This window comes from Paramormyrops kingsleyae, chromosome 3, assembly GCF_048594095.1.
Source record: "Paramormyrops kingsleyae isolate MSU_618 chromosome 3, PKINGS_0.4, whole genome shotgun sequence".
Lineage (NCBI taxonomy): Eukaryota > Metazoa > Chordata > Actinopteri > Osteoglossiformes > Mormyridae > Paramormyrops > Paramormyrops kingsleyae.
In genome coordinates, this window is record NC_132799.1 from 24,945,569 (window position 1) to 24,964,646 (window position 19,078).

The 19,078-nt window shown below is 48.6% G+C and overlaps 1 protein-coding gene across 7 annotated transcripts in view; it reads right to left on the bottom strand.

The window, feature by feature from the left end:
* The window catches only part of ptprb (protein tyrosine phosphatase receptor type b), a 33,369-nt gene extending 25,851 nt beyond the window's left edge, over positions 1-7,518 (bottom strand). For 2 of the 7 annotated variants that reach the window (XR_011989567.1, XM_072709938.1), the window contains exons 1-5: positions 7,253-7,490; positions 6,320-6,718; positions 4,985-5,400; positions 2,334-2,610; positions 200-475 (exon numbers count right to left, since the gene is read on the bottom strand). Coding sequence is in view for 5 of the 7 variants with exons in the window: in XM_072709938.1 (XP_072566039.1) it covers positions 200-475; positions 2,334-2,610; positions 4,985-5,400; positions 6,320-6,718; positions 7,253-7,304 (1,420 nt within the window). In the remaining 2 variants the exon portion in view is untranslated. Of the gene's footprint in view, positions 1-199; positions 476-2,333; positions 2,611-2,686; positions 3,570-4,984; positions 5,401-6,319; positions 6,719-7,252 lie in introns of those variants that run through there. The other 5 variants (XM_023840572.2, XM_023840570.2, XR_002841633.2 and 2 more) reach the window with 4 other exon arrangements.
* Positions 7,519-19,078: the final 11,560 nt, after the last annotated feature.

Genomic DNA, 19,078 nt, shown 5'->3' on the forward strand with positions numbered 1-19,078 from the left:
CATCATAAAGCGTACAGCCGCTTCAGGTTCTAGATGCTTCTGTGTAGGGATTGCAAAAAGAATATTTACAGGCCTCCAAGTTTCTAATAACCAGTGTTAATAACAGTTGGATCAGTTAGGCTTGTGTTTGAGCCCCAAACGAGGGACCCGCTGTTGATGGTGTGGAGCTAATTAACAGCTGCTTCGGGGGGGTGTATACCTGTGGTCACGGTAGTCCTCACCACAGAGGAGGTCTTGTTCCCAGCAGTAGCCCTGAGGTGGACACTGTAGCGGGTGCCGGGGGTGAGGCCGGTGAAGCCCAAGCGGGGGGCCGCCGTGCTGGAGACACGGGTGCTCTTACTGGTACCCGTTTGGGTATCCTGCAGGGTGACCTCATACCAGTCCACCTGTCCTCGTGACCGCGGCCAGGACACGTGGAGAGTCGTGCTGCGGCTCTGCTCTGGCGTGACGTCCAGCCGGCTCGGCTCCTGCGGGTCTGACGGGAGAAAAGATGCCGCAGATTGAGATGGCTGCTCACATCAGACCCCAGTGCCGCCCGTCGACAGTATATCTCTCTCGTTTACTTCGCTTAGCAGATGCTCCGGGTGACAGTGTGGCTCAGTGGGTTAAAACTCTGTGCCTGTGAGTGGAAAGTTGCCGGTTCGAGCCCGGCATTGGCACCTCTGTGGGTCCTTCAGCAAGGCCCTTAACCTTTAGCTCCCTGGGTGCAGTTGCAGGTGGCTGCCCTTCGCGGCCAGCGTACCCTCACCTACAGAGAGCATGTTGGCAGGGGCAAAAAGAGAATTTTCCCTTGGGGATCAATAAAGTATCGATTATAATTATCCAGAGCAACAGATGTTTTTGAGTAGGGTGAGAGCAGAGATGGGGGTTAAGGGTGTTGCTTTAGTGCTCAACAGTGACACCAATCTGCCAACCGTGGGATTCAAAATAACAACCTTCTGATTACAGAAACAACAGGCCAACCCATTAAGCCACACACTTAAGTGCTGACAGCACAGGATAGTCCAGATAACCAAACCAGTTGTATGTTGTGTCTACAAGCGGGGAGAAGTGAAGGATATGGGGGGGGTACCTTCGAATATGGTATAAAAACCCTTGAAGATCAGACTCAGTATGAGGCAGCGTCCATGACCCCGTCGCCCCATAGCCTTGAACCTCCCTTGACGGATTTCACAGTGACACGGCCCAGCCACCAGGAGGCGCTTTGGCAGGGAGGAGGGATCAGACGGCGCCCCTACTTTGACACTACACCGCCAGGACAAGCGGATGTACCTGAGTGCCGATATGTTACAGCTTACTGAAGCCTCCAGCTTGTATAGTTACGGTGATATTATGAAATGAGTAAAGCATGAAAATACAAATCAACCAAAACTTAGACAATAACAGTTATGGGCGGTTTAAGCTAAACTCTGCACGTATTGAGGGCCGGGGCCCGGAGCCAATCGGAGGCAGGGGGTCCGTGTGCTTCGAAGGTAAAGTTCACCGAGGTTCTTTATCTAATCTGGCCCGCAAAACAAAACAGGGAGGCCGTCTGTATCCGGTAGGACAAAGGAACAATGAGGCCGGACGCGGGCCACTCCGGGCACACACACCAAAAAAGCACACACTTAAGATTACCCCGCAGCATTGTTGCCCATTCCTGCTCTGGCCCCCAGCCAGCAGCGACCTTCAGCTTAACATGCCCCCCCCCCCCCCCCCCCACTCCTATCTGCGATCCGTCCCACACGAAACTTGCTCTGGCTGTGGTACCAACAGTGCCTTTTCAGTCCATCACACTCGTATATATATCTCGGCTACCCATGAAGTTGACCCCCCCGGACATTTATGGCAGTCCCACGACTCGCCTCTCTGTTTTCCACCATATTTCCAGTCTGTTGCCAAGACAACCTCATGGCCTCTGCTCCCGGTCAGGGCTGGGGTGTCCTGCAGACACTGCGCTAATATCTGACTGCCAGCTTTACAGTGTATCCAGTGTCATTTTACAAACATCAATTTTATAAGCAGCTTCCAGTGTGGAACAACAATTTATAAAAATGCTTAAACCGAATGCATTTGTCAATTTCAACAGTAAATTTTAATAAAGTATTAAGTATAATATTATGCTCCCATTACCTTTGAAAAAAGGGAGCGAAAATTTAAAATCTATGTAATTTGATTAGATTTTATGTGTATGTGCAAGACAGTATAGTTCCGTTAGTTTGGTACATTTTTGAAGGCCAGCCACAGATCTGGGTAAGCCAAATTTTAAGTATTGTAAAAGTTTAATAGACTTACTGCAGTCCTATAGTCATCTTAATCAGCCGTAGCCTGACCACAAACAGACTGCAGGGTACCTGTTTGCAGGGACACGTCCCGCCGCTCCCCGTCAGTCCGGGACACGATCCTCAGGCGGTACAGGGTCCCCGGCTCCAGCTCCGTAATCTCACACTCGTACGCGGTGCCTTGTCCTCCGCCCCGGACGCAGTCCTTTATTTCGGAGCCGCTGTCCAGGGAAACCACCGCAAAAGCGCAGCCCTGTCCGGCGCTGCTCCATCGCAGCCGGAGCGACGCGCTGCCCGTGTTGGTCTCGGTCAGGGTCGCCGCGCATCCCGCAGCCTCCGCGGCGCTCCGCTGGAATAAGCAGCAAAGGGCGCTCAGGCCAGACCGACAGCACTGACGAGCGGCGCGGCGCTCCTCGCAAACTCACCTGGAGAAACCTCGATGCTACAAGCAGTACTAAACAGACCGCCTTAATTCTCAGCATTGCGATTGTATTAAACAATTCCTCTATATAAGCACAGCGAATCAAATGCTTATTCCATGGGAAAAAGATACAAATATGGAAAAAAATCATTCAAGTAAAAAAAGAGAATAAAACACATTTTCCGACCCTGCTTTTTCTGTTTGTCTTTTCAGGACGTCTAAGTCGCGCAGAAAGCGCTTCTCAGCGTCCATCGCCGTGTCTCTGTGCTTGCCACGCTCCCCTTACATCCCGGGCCGATCGAACACCCCCTATCCTCACAAACAGTCAGCAGACCCCGGCAACAGGTCCATCCAGACTGCGGCTCTACACCTGCGACCCAGCGACATAACTCATTTGTACGAAAAATGCCATCTCCATTATCCGGGTTAAAATATGTTCCAAGATCAGATTTCTTCACTTCCTTGAATAGAAACGTTCTTTTTTCTTTTGAGAAGAATGACAGATTTAGTAACCAGCATCTAGACTCCATCAGTTTTCAGTAGATCAAATGTTCCTTTTACAGAGTGTCTTTCTTTTGGGGGTGTAGCTTCAGACTTTCACTGGTGACCGGGACCCGCACTCCTCCCTCCTTTCCTTCCCGTCTGTGCCCTCCCTGGAGAAGCGGGCTTGCTTTCTCCGCAGATCACTGTAGTCTCTGCCCGGGGACCATTGCATTTGAGCTGCCTCCAAAGATCAATCACCTTTCGTGAAACGAACGCGACAAATCATAATAATAAATCTCACTCCAAACAATACTAAAACAAAGGAAACGTGCACGCAGATTGAGGTTTAACAACTCCCACGCACGAGCCCGCTGGCTGTAGTTTAAAGAGACATTGTCCTGCTTAAAAGAATTCAACTGATTCTGACCTGAAACGCCATTTAAACCCTTGACATACTGCTTAACATTGAAAATCAGGGGGATGGCCGTATTTGGAATCTGGTGCAAAAAATGTATTCATATGAGATTTTAACTGAAATCGTGAACTATATGGTCCTACGTAGATTTGAACACTTTACATCGTTCAACTATATTATGATATATATACGTGAATACAATTACATATACATGTATAGCAGAACTGCAACTGAAATATACAACTGTAGCATCAACCATTTAATTTAATATACAGATTTTACATTGCCTTCAATGTAGTATATTAAGAAGATACATGCAAAAATGCAGAAATATTTCGATACTGAAGGATCACCTTTGTAATTGCAAGACCCTATTACAGCGCCACCTACTGTGTGATGAGCACACCTGTCTACAGCTAATGAAATCATTCATTCACTGGGAGCATTTCAGTCTGCTGGATGAGAGCAACGCAGACCTTCCAAGTATCGCACATTTCATGGGAGTCTAATGCATTTCATGGTAGTCTTGCTCAATTCATGGCAGTCTCAAGCATTTGGGATGATTCTCCTGCACTGTCGCATTGCCATTGTTGTCTCACACATGCATGTTTAAGTTTCAACCTAAAAAAATTAAGTTTTGCCATTTTTGTGCATTTTTCCATCATGGCTACATGGCACAGTTAGAGTCATCCTTTGGTTAAACTTAAAAAAATCGGCTGTAAGGCATCAGCCACAAGCCTCTCCAAAGCTATGGGAATCACAGAGCAACCCAGACGACGGACGGACACTACAGCATAGGCTCCCGACTCCTATACCCCCGTCTCAGACTTAATTATTGACAATGATCAAACCCCCAGAGAGAAATAATACCTGCAGGCAGTGCTGGTCGGGGTCCATGCGGCACACCCCCCCCCCCCCTCCCCCGCCACTGCGTCTGCAGTGGAGCTTGCAGGGAGGGGTGGCACCGCTTGTTTGCTAAGTCGTCGCCCGCTCATGGCAGCCTGTGTCACATAAGGGCCCCTGCCAGCAGCAGACTTCACAGGGAAGCCGTTTTCTGGTAATGAAGCTGTTTAACGTGACTCTTCCAATGGAGTATATAGGCAGTTCCCAAGAACACCCGACTCACAGGTGATGCCTACTTACGAACGGGCCGCCATAAAACACATTGTATTCATAATCTTACTTAAATACAATGGATAGGGGAAAACATTGTATGGCTTCAGCTGTCCGCCGGCTCAAGGTACAGTGTATGTAGTTATTTTTATTAATACTGTATTTATAATACTTATTGTGTATTGTATTATTTTTGCCTACAAATTTGACTTGAAGACAGACTTAGGGGGCGGATCTGGTCAGTAACCCCGGAACTGCCTGAATCTGCATGGGCACACTAAGCTCTCTCACCTCTTGGGTGGCGGTGGTTGTAGGAGCTGCTGTAGTCAGCACTGCAGCTGCAGTGGCCACAAGAGTCGCAGTACGAGCTGCAGCAGGAGCTGCAGTAATGTTCTGGGATGCAGCGCCGGTGGAGCCCGATGTGGGAGCCGGTGTCTGGGGGAAGCGTGATGTGTTGGTGGTAGAACCCGCTGTCATAGACTCGGTGGCACTGGGACCGAGCCCGGTGATGCTGGTCCTTCTGGTCCGGCTCCGGAAGTCATTGGCCTGCATCGCTGCAGTGCTCTGCCTTCTGCTTGGGGATCCTCTGGCCCCAGAGGTCCGGGGCCAGACCAGCAGGCCTGTCGTCACGGCAGTGGGTGGGTGAGCAGTGATGGGGCTGGATCGGCTGGGTGGATGCAAAGCTGTGGTTGATGCTGTGGAGGGATCTAGACAAAGAGAAGAACAAAGCCAATCAGATCTTGAATCAGATCTTTGAAACTTGTCAAATTACTGGTTTCAACTAACTCAGTGAAACCGCAGCCAATAACCCCCCCCCCCCCCCAAACCCTGAGAGCGACATGCTGCGAGCATGGGCCAGCAGAGCTCTTGTGCGGATGTGCATGTTATTCGGATGACAGCTGACCCCATCCATGTGTCCCCTGAAAGTCACCCTGTCACCCTGCATCCTCCAAACCACAAGCATCCTGTAAATGCCAAGGACTGTTGTTTCTCTGGGGGGGGGTGTAATGAAAAGAGGAATATTCCTGATAAATTAATAAGCAAAAGAGCGCTATAATACCTGCAAATCACCTTAATTACTATGGTTATTCATTATTATAGTTGTTCAATAAATAGGCAGCTATTCCTTCGAATATCTGATGTTTCAGAATTATTATTATTTTTTTTTTTTCGGGATGACGTTAAAATGCTACCAGAAACACAGGAGGATCAGGATGAAGATCATTTTCACGCGGGCTTTGGGACTTCGGGAGTTGGGGCACAGGGATGGACTCCGGGCACGCGAGGCCGGGTCCACGGCCAGCTGGCTCTAGCCACAACCAAGGAGGTTTCCGCAATGTCACTGGCGTGAAAAGTGACATCCTCATCCGGGCTGACGCACAGCCGGGACACTGGCAGCCCGGTACAGCTCGTCCGCATAGTCAGGACTGGTACAATCATTTCCTGCTTATTTTGCCGAACAGCATAAGTAAAACTTTAAACATCTACAAATTTAAAGACACATCAATCAGCAATCCAAAACCAAATATTTTAGGTAAATGTGCTCCGAAAAAGTCCGTAATGAAATTACTGAGCACTTAAAAATCAACGCAGGAGACTGCAGCCTTCACTTCGGCGCCCACTCACCCTGCACGCACAGAGGCATCCTAACCATCTTCCCTCGCGAGTCCTTTTCATACTTAGCCCAGGCTGAATCCTTTGGGTAACTCCTGAGCACCACTCGCTGGCCTTGTTTCTTCAGGTACAGTGGCCAGTCCGCCAATCCGAAAGTGCCCCCCCCATCGTGACACCTCCAGGCGGGCGCGCTCACGCAGGCAACTGTGCCCGCGAGGCGCGTGTGTCGCGGCATGGCACTGGACGCGTCCGCCCACATGCACTGGGACGAAAGGACGTGAACGAGTTTCTTGTCCCCCGTCCAGCGCCACTGTTGGTCGGGGTTGCTGGCGTTGCATTTCCCGACGAAGACCGCTGTGTTTTTCGTATACAGACATAGTTCCTTGGCCATGTGAGCAATAAGGAATCCATCTAAAAAGTCAAAAAAAACAACTAACCTAAATTCAGGTTACTGACATCATAAAATCAAGGCGTATTAATATTTAAAATCCTGGACACCGTAAATGTATCGCCCGATGCTTTAGGCCTAAGTGTTAGTTTGCAGTCAAAACTAGCAAGATACAAGACGAGCAGTAGGTAGGCTACAGACGCCGAAATGAGGTAAATACACTTTTAGATTTAGAACCGTGTGTTATTAGTTTATGCTTATTACAAGTGTCATGAGAGTGTTTCAGCTCGAGCTTTAAAAAATATACATTTTAATTGTTTTAAAGCTGCAACATTTTTAATTTCGCATTTACAAATATTTATTGTACTGAAGTTGTAGACCTTGGTGTTTACAACCGGTGTTCTACACGTCAGGAGATTTTTGCTACAGAATTGACCGTACAACGTAAAGATTAAGGCAAAGGTCCTGTTTTCACTTGAATATCCATATTTAACATAAAGCCCAAAGTTTGAAAGCCGTTACCCTTAATAATAAATAAGCCGCCGTTTGTCACTCACCTGTTGCTGTAAAACTCAGAAAAATGAAAATCACCGTCGGTAAAGTGTCCATTTTAGCGGTAGGTTTGCGCGTCCGCTGGATGCGGGCGAGTGGAGCGCAAAGGAAGCGCCAGTGACGGGAGCTTCCTTCTCCTCTATTGTTTTTGGCGGATCATGGACCGGATCATGGACCACTTGGTGCGACTCTTTAAAATGAAATGCCCAAGTACACGGCAGATGTTCATCAGGCCACGCAGCTGTGATCTCAGCAGCCAGTGCCGCATTCTCAGCATGCGCAGGGCGCGATCAGCCGGCCCATCTCCCCGCTTTCCACGCGGCTTACAGAAAGACATCATTTGCAAGCTGCTGACTACCAAAGTCTCAGCTTCATAAACTGTATTTAACGCACGAAGACGTAAACCGTGGGAGAGACGGCTAACGCGCAGAAAGCCGCATTCAGCCTTTAAGGTCGTCACGGGTCTACATCACGAATGCAAATTTGCCTTTTTAAGTTTTAATAACATAAGATAAAGTCATTATTTATCAAAACAAGCTTTCCATGTCCGAATTCAAAATAAAACTGTTTTATGGAGTTTAGAACCAACAGAAATGAACAGTACGGTATATTACAAAAATATTTGCATTATTAAATCAGGAGATGTCATCTCACACTATGACCTTCATTGTGAAACATACTACTAATACTGTTAGGCCTAGACAAATACTGTAGGTTTCAACTATATATTATATAAAAGTTTTTGAAGAACATACAGAATTTTCATTTATCGTGGATAATGTCATAACGAATACCTGCTGCAAAACTTTACAGCCATAATGGACCAATGTGAAAAACCTAATAAGTAAAGAATGTACACTGACATTTAGCAGGGCTCCGACCGGCGCTGACTCTTAGCAGGCACCCGGCCGGCCCTGACTCATGGCAGGCCCCCAACCAGCCCTGACTCTTAGCAGGCCCCCAACCGGCCCTGACTCATGGCAGGCCCCCAACCGGCCCTGACTCTTAGCAGGGCCTCGATTGACCCTGACACTTAGCAGCCACATCACTTCCTTGCAGATGTCTACCATTTTTTGCAGCTCAGTTGCTGTCTCATGCCTCACAACTACACCGCTTTACTGTAGATACATCAAGAGTACCAACAACATTGATGGAAGCCGTGCCTTTCATTACATAAACTTCATAACTTCATGCCTTTCATTACCATAAACTTCATAACTCTTCGGTACGCCCCGTCTGCTCCCAGCATCCCCACATACTGCCCACATCCTCGGCCCGTCTGCTCCCAGCATCCCCGCTCCCTGCCCACATCCTCGGCCCGTCTGCTCCCGTCATCCCCGCTCCCTGCCCAAATCCTCGGCCCGTCTGCTCCCAGCATCCCCGCTCCCTGCCCACATCCTCGGCCCGTCTGCTCCCGTCATCCCCGCTCCCTGCTCACATCCTCGGCCCGTCTGCTCCCGTCATCCCCGCTCCCTGCCCACATCCTCGGCCCGTCTGCTCCCGTCTTCCCAGCTCCCTGCCCATATCCTCGGCCCGTCCGAACCCGTCATCCCCGCTCCCTGCCCACATCCTCGGCCCGTCTGCTCCCAGCATCCCCGCTCCCTGCCCACATCCTCGGCCCGTCTGCTCCCAGCATCCCCTCGTACTGCTCACATCCTCGGCCCGTCTGCACTCAGAATTCCTGCACCCTGCCCACATTATCAGCCCGGGTGGCTCGTCCTGCAGCTGACCCCGAGACTCTCAGGTTCATGAAGCGTGACAACAGTGGTCTATATCCAGAAAGCTGGTCTACTGCAGTTAAATACAGATTTTAAAGTCCAGTTTAATGATTGTGAGAATTACCAAGGCCTGGGAAGAGCAAAAGCTGAGGCACGTTGGACATTCATCCTTGTTTACTTGATGTTGGATGGTTACTGTTACATCTCTGCTTATATCCACATTTGGCCCATCCCTAGTGTGGGTAATGACATGAATGTGCTTCTATCTAAGTGCAGGTTGGAGTTCATACTCAGAAGCATCTGATGAGACACAGCGTCAGACCATACCCCCCCTGCACCACTTTGTCCTCCGCCTATTGTGAGCTATTTTTAGGTCTTTGGGCCACCTTTCCCACTCATCACATGGTTAGACCTCCCCAGCCCACTGGGTACCTCGTCAGCCATCTTTTCTTGTGTATCTGTAAGTTTAGTATCCATGGCGACAGCCCTGGTAAGGGCAGCATTGACGAATTGCTATTGTCCTTCTTTACTTTTGTGCTTGTGCCAAAACACACAAGCTCGGTGAGTCGGCCATGGGGGGGGGGGGGGGGTCAGAAATGCCGCTGCAGGCTGCTTCCTCGGGGTGGGTCCATGTGCAACCATCCCCCTGGTCAGAGTGGCTCCCCGTGGGCTGTACACTAGTTTGAAAAACTACTTCCTGGCTGTAAGGCCCTGATTCCAGACAAAGGTGACTGTAGACATGCTTCCCATGTGATTATGTCATTTCCAAGTGTTTCTGAGCTGCCATTTTGTCAGGGGGCATCGGGAAGTCAGTGACGGACATGTTCATCCTTAGCGTCTGTGCATTCTGAGCAGCGTTATCACATGCAGCCTGTTCCCATCATACTCCCAGAGCCTGAGGACCAAAAGCCACAAGCAGTGTGTTCATTCTATCCACCATTTTATTAACTCTATCCTCACCCCCATTGTATCTCTGCATCATGTGGTTAGGTTCACCAGTCTCACAGCTCCTGGGTTGGGGGTTCAAATCCCACCTCTGGTCTCTGTCTTGGAAGGTTGCACGTATTCTGGTTCCCTTCTAAGTTATGGAGTGAACCTCCGGGACCCTGCTGAGGAGAAATAGCTGGAAGACAAGATGGCTTATGTACTGTTGGAATCAGTGCATTTTAATAAGTTGCAGGGTTTCATCAAGGCCGACCTCTTTGGTAACCTAAACATGGCAGATCGGTCTGTAAGAATGTCAGGTGAGTTCAGCTTTAGGCCAACAGCTACAAACAACAGAGTACCACTGAAAGGCTGTTTACAGGATGTGAGTGATGACACCACTAATTGTTACAACTTAAATAAAAGGGACTTGTTTGTATTTTGAGGAAGTTAAAGTCTGTGGTATGTCTGTCACCATAGTTACATAGTTACACCATTTTCCACGCATATTGTTTACGTTAAAAAGGGTACAGAAATTTTCCAAACCTGGAAATCTGCAATAATCTGTTGTTTGATAAATATTTGTACTTGATATTAATTGTGATTTTAACTAAACAGAATAAAGGATAAATCCAAATAAATGACATATCTTCCACTAACAGAGTATCACTGTAAGCATTCTTGGTGCTCTGGCCACCTGAATCTGGATCCACATGGAACCTTGCCTGGCAAACCCAACCCGGGCTGCTGCTGAGGGACAGGAGCTTTGTGGCGCTGAAACGCCCCCCCCACCCCATGCCGCATGGGTGGTGTCCCGCTGGTATTTTTAACTCCTCTATCAGCTGCCCTTCAGCGGGTTCATGGTCAGGAAGCTACGCCCTCTGCAGGAAAACATGGCACATGACCCCAATCAGCGGGGCCACCATGCCCCCCCACCTCTGTGATATTCCAAGAGGGAGGAGAAATATAAAAATGGGGATGGGGTAGAAAGTCAGGGACAGCAAGAGTGCCTGCAGCGGGGTGCTGTTCACCCCAGCGAACCCACACTAGCCACACCCTCTAATTCACAGACCTGATGTGGCTGGTTCCCAGGGATCTGAACCCAGTATTTCCACCAGTATGCTTCATACTGTTGTGCTGGAACCAGTACTATTAGGGGCAGGCTGTTTCCCAGGTAACAGAGAACATTCTCAAAACTTCATTTAAAGGTATTCTCAAAATTGGCAGAGAGCGTTCTTACTGTAACATTAGTGGAACGTTATTTCCACATTGTACATTTTAACAAAGGTCAGTAGGTTTCTCAATATTAGCATTAAAGATATTACTTTATTCAAGTGCTATAGTGTGTACTGTAAACGCACCATCCGGCCTTGAACCCGTGACCTTAGTGGCATAACGTGACAGTGTTCCGCGCTGCTGTACCATGCCCGTCCTAGAACATCCTGGAACAAAAAAATATCAGAAGGGCTACAGGGTTCTCCTTGCACTAGGCAGACCAGGCATTGCGGTGACATGTACCAGGGTTCTACACACAGCCTACAAGCACGCCAGGGCCCTACACACAGCCTACAAGCACGTCATGGCCCTACACACAGCCTACAAGCACGCCAGGGCCCTACACACAGCCTACAAGCACGCCAGGGCCCTACACACAGCCTACAAGCACGTCATGGCCCTACACACAGCCTACAAGCACGCCAGGGCCCTACACACAGCCTACAAGCACGCCAGGGCCCTACACACCGCCTACAAGCACGTCATGGCCCTACACACAGCCTACAAGCACGCCAGGGCCCTACACACAGCCTACAAGCATGCCAGGGCCCTACACACAGCCTACAAGCATGCCAGGGCCCTACACACAGCCTGGCATCTTGGTGGAACATGTATCTATTATGCCTCAGAGTCCCCTTCTCTCTGATCATTACTTGTTAACGTTTGAAATCCAGTATAGCCTCCCGTTGACCGCAGCTCCAAAGTACAGAATCAGACGTTCCATTGCCTCACTAACTACAACAACATTTATGAAACAACTTCCACAGTCCTTCAGCCTTACATCTGAAGCATCGTGTATAAATGAACTTGAACAGGCGACTGCAAACATGGATAAATCCCTTCGTAGCACACTAGATCTTGTAGCTCCACTTAAGAAAATAAAGCATAGAGATAAGAAACCTGCCCCCTGGTACTCTGATCATACACGTGAACTCAAACAGGCATCACGCAAGCTAGAGCGCAAATGGCGCTCAACTAAACTAGAAGTTTTCAAATCTGCATGGAAAGAGAGCCTGTCTAAATACAGACAAGCACTAGTGACTGCTAGGTCTGTGTATCTCTCCAGATTAATAGATGGGAACAAAAACAATTCAAAATTCCTATTTGAATCCGTGGCTAGGTTAACACAGAATTCTCCATTAAACTCGCAAGTCCCACAATCTCTTAAGAGTAATGACTTTATTACATTCTTTAATGGTAAAATAACTAAGATTAGACAGACCATCCAGTGCACATCCTTAGCTACCTATGACTGCCAGACTCCTGCTAGTCTTATGCCTATCAATAATGAGACTTTTGAATCTTTCATTCCTATAAAACACCCAGAACTCCTGAGCTTAATTTCCTCCTGTAAATCCTCTACAAGCCTCATAGACCCAATTCCTACAAAATTTTTCAAGGAAATCGCACCACAGATTAGCAATACCCTGTTAAATGTGTTAAACTCTTCTCTTAAGCTTGGATATGTTCCTAAACCTTTTAAATTGGCTGTTATTAGACCCGTTCTAAAGAAACCAAATCTTGACCCTAGTGTTTTAGGAAACTATAGACCAATCTCAAATCTTCCTTTCATTTCAAAGATCATGGAAAAGGTTGTAGTTCGTCAGTTGTCTACTTTCCTACAAAAAAATAATAATAATGAATTATATCAGTCTGGCTTTAGACCAAACCATAGAACAGAAACTGCTCTAGTCAAAGTAATGAATGATTTACTTATGGCTTCTGACCGTGGCTTGATATCGCTGTTGGTATTACTGGATTTAACTGCAGCATTTGATACTGTGGACCATAATATCCTCTTGGACCGGTTAGAAGGTGTAGTTGGCATTACAGGGACAGCACTCTCTTGGTTCCGCTCATATTTAACTGATCGCTATCAGTATGCACATGTGAACAACGAATCATCCAAGGCCACCAAAGTCACATACGGTGTCCCACAGGGATCAGTACTGGGCCCACTACTGTTTACACTATACATGCTACCGCTTGGTAACATTATTAGAAAACATGGTGTTGGGTTTCATTGTTATGCAGATGATACACAGTTATATATATCTGTTAACCCTGATGATACATCACTCCTATCTCGGTTAGAAGATTGTCTGTTAGATATTCGGTGCTGGATGGCAAAAAATTTTCTAATGTTAAACACAGAAAAAACAGAAGTACTGGTGATTGGTCCCAAGGCTGCAAGAAATAAGTTTCACCACCTCAGCATTAGTGGCCTTCCTACACAACCTAACACAGTGGTTAGAAATCTTGGTCTTCTAGTAGATTCAGATCTATGTTTTGATGCTCACATAAGAAGTATTACTAGAACTGCGTTTTATCATCTACGAAACATAGCCAAGCTTCGTAAGATGCTCTCACTTCGTGATGCAGAAAAATTAATACATGCCTTCGTAACTACCAGACTAGACTACTGTAATGCCCTCCTTTCTGGTTGCCCGTCTGGTTCCTTAAATAAACTTCAGCTGGTACAAAATGCGGCAGCCAGAGTTCTCACAAACACTAAAAAATTTGATCACATCACACCAGTCTTATCCTCCCTTCATTGGTTACCAGTTAAGTCTCGGATTGACTATAAAATACTGCTGTTAACCTATAAAGCACTGAATGGCCTTGCACCAGACTACCTTAATAATCTGCTGACCACATACAATCCCCCACGCTTGCTTCGATCTCAAGGTGCGGGATATCTGTTAGTACCTAGGGTAGAAAGATCTACGGCAGGCTGCAGAGCTTTCTCCTATAGAGCTCCTCAGCTGTGGAACGGTCTTCCACCGGATGTGCGGGTTTCAGGCTCACTTTCAATATTCAAGTCTAGACTAAAAACACACCTATTTAGTTTAGCTTATAGGGACACTAGTTCTAGCTCTAGCTAGCTTCTCACTCCCAGTTAAACCGATAGTGTGAGGTGTAGAGCTGGGTGGGGATCGGTGCCATTGGCTTTGGATAAACTGAATTGACAGTGCTGTCACTCTAGCTTCACAATTGCTTGTGGGATTGGAGTGCTGACATTTCAGGGACTCCCCATGCCTGCATTCCCACCTGCCTCTCCCTCCTACTTATGCTGCCATAGCCATATCTGCCGGAGCATTGCACTTCATATTGCACTCATCTAACTTTTAGCACTGCCTATAGTCTCCCTTACTTTGACTAATTGCATTTATTTCCACCACCTTCTCCTGGATGGTGCTACCTGGAGCCTTCAATCTATCAAGATGTCCAGCACACCCTGCAACATGTGACGTCGCCACTGCCAATGACGACCGTGCATCCAGCTCGCCGTTCTGCCAGTGTCATCTTCCTTGTATGACCCGCTCCCTGCCTTCTGGCTGCCTGGCGATTGGAGGAAGTGTTGGCACCGGCTTGTCATCTCCCCCCTGCTCCCCGTTTGTGTTTCAGACTAAACTGTATTTGACTCTCCCTGCCGGCCCCTGGAGGATGGGCTCCCCCTTTGAGTCTGGTCCCTCCCAAGGTTTCTTCCTTCTAGGGAGTTTTTCCTTGCCACTGTCGCCTATGGCTTACTCACTGGGGACTTTGGGTGGGGATGCTGTAAAGCGCTTTGGGACAATGTAATGTTGTGATAATGCGCTATACAAAAATAAATTTGTTGTTGTTGTTGTTGTACAAGCACGCCAGGGCCCTACACACAGCCTACAAGCACGCCAGGGCCCTACACACAGCCTACAAGCACGTCATGGCCCTACACACAGCCTACAAGCACGCCAGGGCCCTACATACAGCCTACAAGCACGCCAGGGCCCTACACACAGCCTACAAGCACGTCATGGCCCTACACACAGCCTACAAGCACGCCAGGGCCCTACACACAGCCTACAAGCACGCCAGGGCCCTACACACAGCCTACAAGCACGCCAGGGCCCTACACACAGCCTACAAGCACGCCAGGGCCCTACACACAGCCTACAAGCACGCCAGGGCCCTACACACAGCCTACAAGCACGCCAGGATAATGCTAGTCCCACCTGCGCTACAATAAGTTACATAACTCTGGGCAAGAACAAGCCGTTCTCCTATTAGATGCATTGTTCTTTTAGGCTCTGCGGAAACTGAAGGAAATTCCCATTTCATGTGAGGACCTTTTACCAACCCTGTAATCACCTGATCTGTTAGTGCCGCGAGACGATGGTCATTTTAGGCTCATTAGGCGGAATGGCCCTACGAAGTGGTCCGTTAGTGTGGCCCTCCAAAAGACCATCTTAAAAGCCTGTGCATAGACAAGTTTCTTCTAAGCCGCCCCAAGAAAAAAAAGAAAAGCTAGTTAGTTTCCGGAAGAATGTCAACGGATGATCCAATGAGTAAAATGCCTCCGCACAGCAGCAAGAGGAAATGTGCTCAAAAGCAGTGGGCACTGTGCAGCTCTAATTCCCATTGTGCAGCTTTAATTCCTAGTGTGCAGCTTTAATTCCTAGTGTGCAGCTTTAATTCCCGGTAGGCAGCCGATTCCTGGTGGGCAGCATGTGGCTCAGTGGGCTAAACCTGTGTGCTTGTGATCAGAGGGCTACGGGTTTGAACCCAGCTTTGGCAAAGACCTTAACCCCCAGCTCCCTGGGTGCCCCAACAGGCGACTGCCCTTTGCAGACAGCTTACTCTTCAAAGTGTACACCCACACATAGTCGGGTAAACATACATCTTTATGGGGACCGCTCATTCATTTCTATGGGAAAAATGCTAACATTAATTATGACAACCATAACTCCTACTCAGACCTAACAATAACCATAAATAACCAAGCAAAATACAAGAGTTTTTGCATTTTTACTTTTTTCATTGCAGTCACAGAATTTTATTGAATTGAGTTTTCCCTTATGGGGACCAGGAAACTGCCCCCTCTCAGACAGGTTTAGCTTCCTTCCATTTCCTGTCCCTCAGAACCCCCCCCCCCCCCCCCACTGTAAATGCACACAGTATATGGTGCCGAAAGGTGTCTTCGGCCATGTCTGACAGCAAGGACCAGAGCCTGTTCCAACAAAACTTTGAGTTGTGGTGGGGGAAGTGGCTCACCCAGGCCCCCCTGGAGCGGAGTCTTCCAGCAATCAGCACGCCGAGTGGACCAGGAAACAGCCCACATCCTGGGCAGGGAGACTCTTTCCTGGCCCAGACCTGCCTGGGACACAGTGTCACCCTGCGGGGACCTGGAGGCTGTGGGGGGGAATTAAATCCTGGGAAATGATGCCCCTCTCACTCATTTCTCAGCCCTGGTCACACCACTGTGGAGAAGAATGAATTACTTGTAGCAGCCAACCTCTCGCATGGATAGCTTTCTGCTCATGCACCACCCAGCACTTGCAGAGGTTCTCCTCCACAGCCTGCAGAAGTATCAGGAAGGAGAACCATCCCTCCTGCCTGCCTGAGGGTGGCGGGAGAGAACAGGGCGATAGGCTGGTAAAAACGCTGTTTTTAAGAGCTGATGATACAATTACAGTTTGCTGTAGATGCCAGGAAATATAATCAGTAAAAATTCCCAAAGTCTGCATCCGTCATTTCTGAACAACTGTTCCTACGTTGGAGTCACGTTATGTAACAAATAGCAGAAAATGCCCTCGGGATGAATCCTGGCATCAACCACCACAGTGAATCCTGAGTCTTCTGTTAATGGAATCAGCCCCTGCTCATAGTTGCCAGGATGCTGCGGTGCGGGGCACGCCCATCTGGGGTCCACTCCACGCCCATCTGGGGTCCGCTACACGCCCATCTGGGGTCCACTCCACGCCCATCTGGGGTCTGCTACACGCCCATCTGGGGTCCGCTCCACGCCCGTCGGGGGTCCACTCCACGCCCATCTGGGGTCCGCTCCACGCCCGTCGGGGGTCCGCTCCGCGCCCGTCTGGGGTCCACTCCGCGCCCGTCTGGGGTCCACTCCATGCCCATCTGGGGTCCGCTCCACGCCCATCTGGGGTCCGCTCCGCGCCCGTCGGGGGTCCGCTCCGGGCCTGTCAGTGGTCCGCTCCACACTCACTCACTTTTCCATGGCTGCTTGACCTGACCTGTGTCTTCTGCAAACTGACTCCCAGCTGGTGGAGGTCACAGTGGTAAAGAGAAGCTCTCGCTCTAGTGTGGGATTCATCTCAGTGCCGGTGGTCTGCACCATCAAGCCCAGGGATCTCCAGGGGCAGCCACCAAGACCAAAGCCCTGCTACATCTCACACGTGGCACAAAATCCGGGCAAATCAAATCTCAAAGGCATCAGTCCACAACATTCAATAAAACTCCAGACAGACGCAGCACATTAATATCCTTCTGCAGTGGTGTCTAAAATGTGGGTCTGATTTACGGATACGAGCCACACAAGGCCGGCCTGGGCAGCACTCGCTAGATTCCCGGCAGCCCAGTATGCCTGCCTGGCTCCACACGCACAGTCCAAACCGAGCTTAAACATGCGCACACACAGACACACACGTGCGCTCACACACACACACACGTGCGCGCACACAGACACACACCTTTACCACACAGCGTCTTTCATGCCCGGCCAGAACGCGGAGGGTGACGTCCCGGAAAAGGCACATCTCCCACTGCCAGCTTCCTGTGGGTTTTGAAACGTTCTTGTCTGGGAGCAGCGGTGACCTGCCTGTAAAATGGTGGTGATCCCAATTCAGCACATCTGAAGGACGGAGTGAATCTGTGGGGTGAAAGGTCAAAAGGTGAAAACCGGATGCTGCAGGCAGACAAACTGTAAAAGGTGGAGAAGCTTCTGCTTCCTACAAATTCCGGGGGGGGGGGGGGGGGGGGGGGGCAGTCAAGCAAACAGCTTACTTTATTTACTTAGTATACAGTTTTATCCGAAGTAGCTAACATTGTTGAGAAAACTGTCTCTGCAGCAATTGGGTTTAGGGTTAGGGTTAGTTTACCGTTTTGCCACTAGGTGGAACTGTTGCATTATAAACCAGGAATACATTACAGTAATCATGACTTGCAACAGAGGGAAGAGTTACAGTTTTTGCATGCTTGTTGAAATCTGACCCCATTGTTAGCACAAAACTCTGCTTGCGCTCCAGCATATCGTGCACCTTATACACCATACCTGGAATACCAGATACTGGAATACCTTACATACATACAAAATCACCTTAGAGACAGAATGCAAACATTCAAAGCTTTATTTGTCACTGGACGGCGGCACAATCGGGCAACATTAAATGCAAGCAGCATTTCTGAAACTGCTAAAAGAATAAACGAAATGGAAAGCAATATGTCTAATTTCTGACCACGTGGAAGTAACAGCGAAATGCGGACTCTGCGTGATGGAAGTTCACTACTGTAAATTAAGAAAATCTGAACCATAAGGGAAAAGTGAAAGTATATACACTCACCTAAAGGATTATTAGGAACACCATACTAATACGGTTTCGCCTTCAGAACTGCCTTAATTCTACGTGGCATTGATTCAACAAGGTGCTGAAAGCATTCTTTAGAAATGTTGGCTCATATTGATAGGATAGCATCTTGCAGTTGATGGAGATTTGTGGGATGCACATCCAGGGCACAAAGCTCCTGTTCCACCACATCCCAAAGATGCTCTATTGGGTTGAGATCTGGTGATTGTGGGGGCCATTTTAGTACAGTGAATTCATTGTCATGTTCAAGAAACCAATTTGAAATGATTCAAGCTTTGTGACATGGTGCATTATCCTGCTGGAAGTAGCCATCAGAGGATGGGTACATGGTGGTCATAAAGGGATGGACATGGTCAGAAACAATGCTCAGGTAGGCCGTGGCATTTAAACGATGCCCAATTGGCACTAAGGGGCCTAAAGTGTGCCAAGAAAACATCCCCCACACCATTACACCACCACCACCAGCCTGCACAGTGGTAACAAGGCATGATGGATCCATGTTCTCATTCTGTTTACGCCAAATTCTGACTCTACCATTTGAATGTCTCAA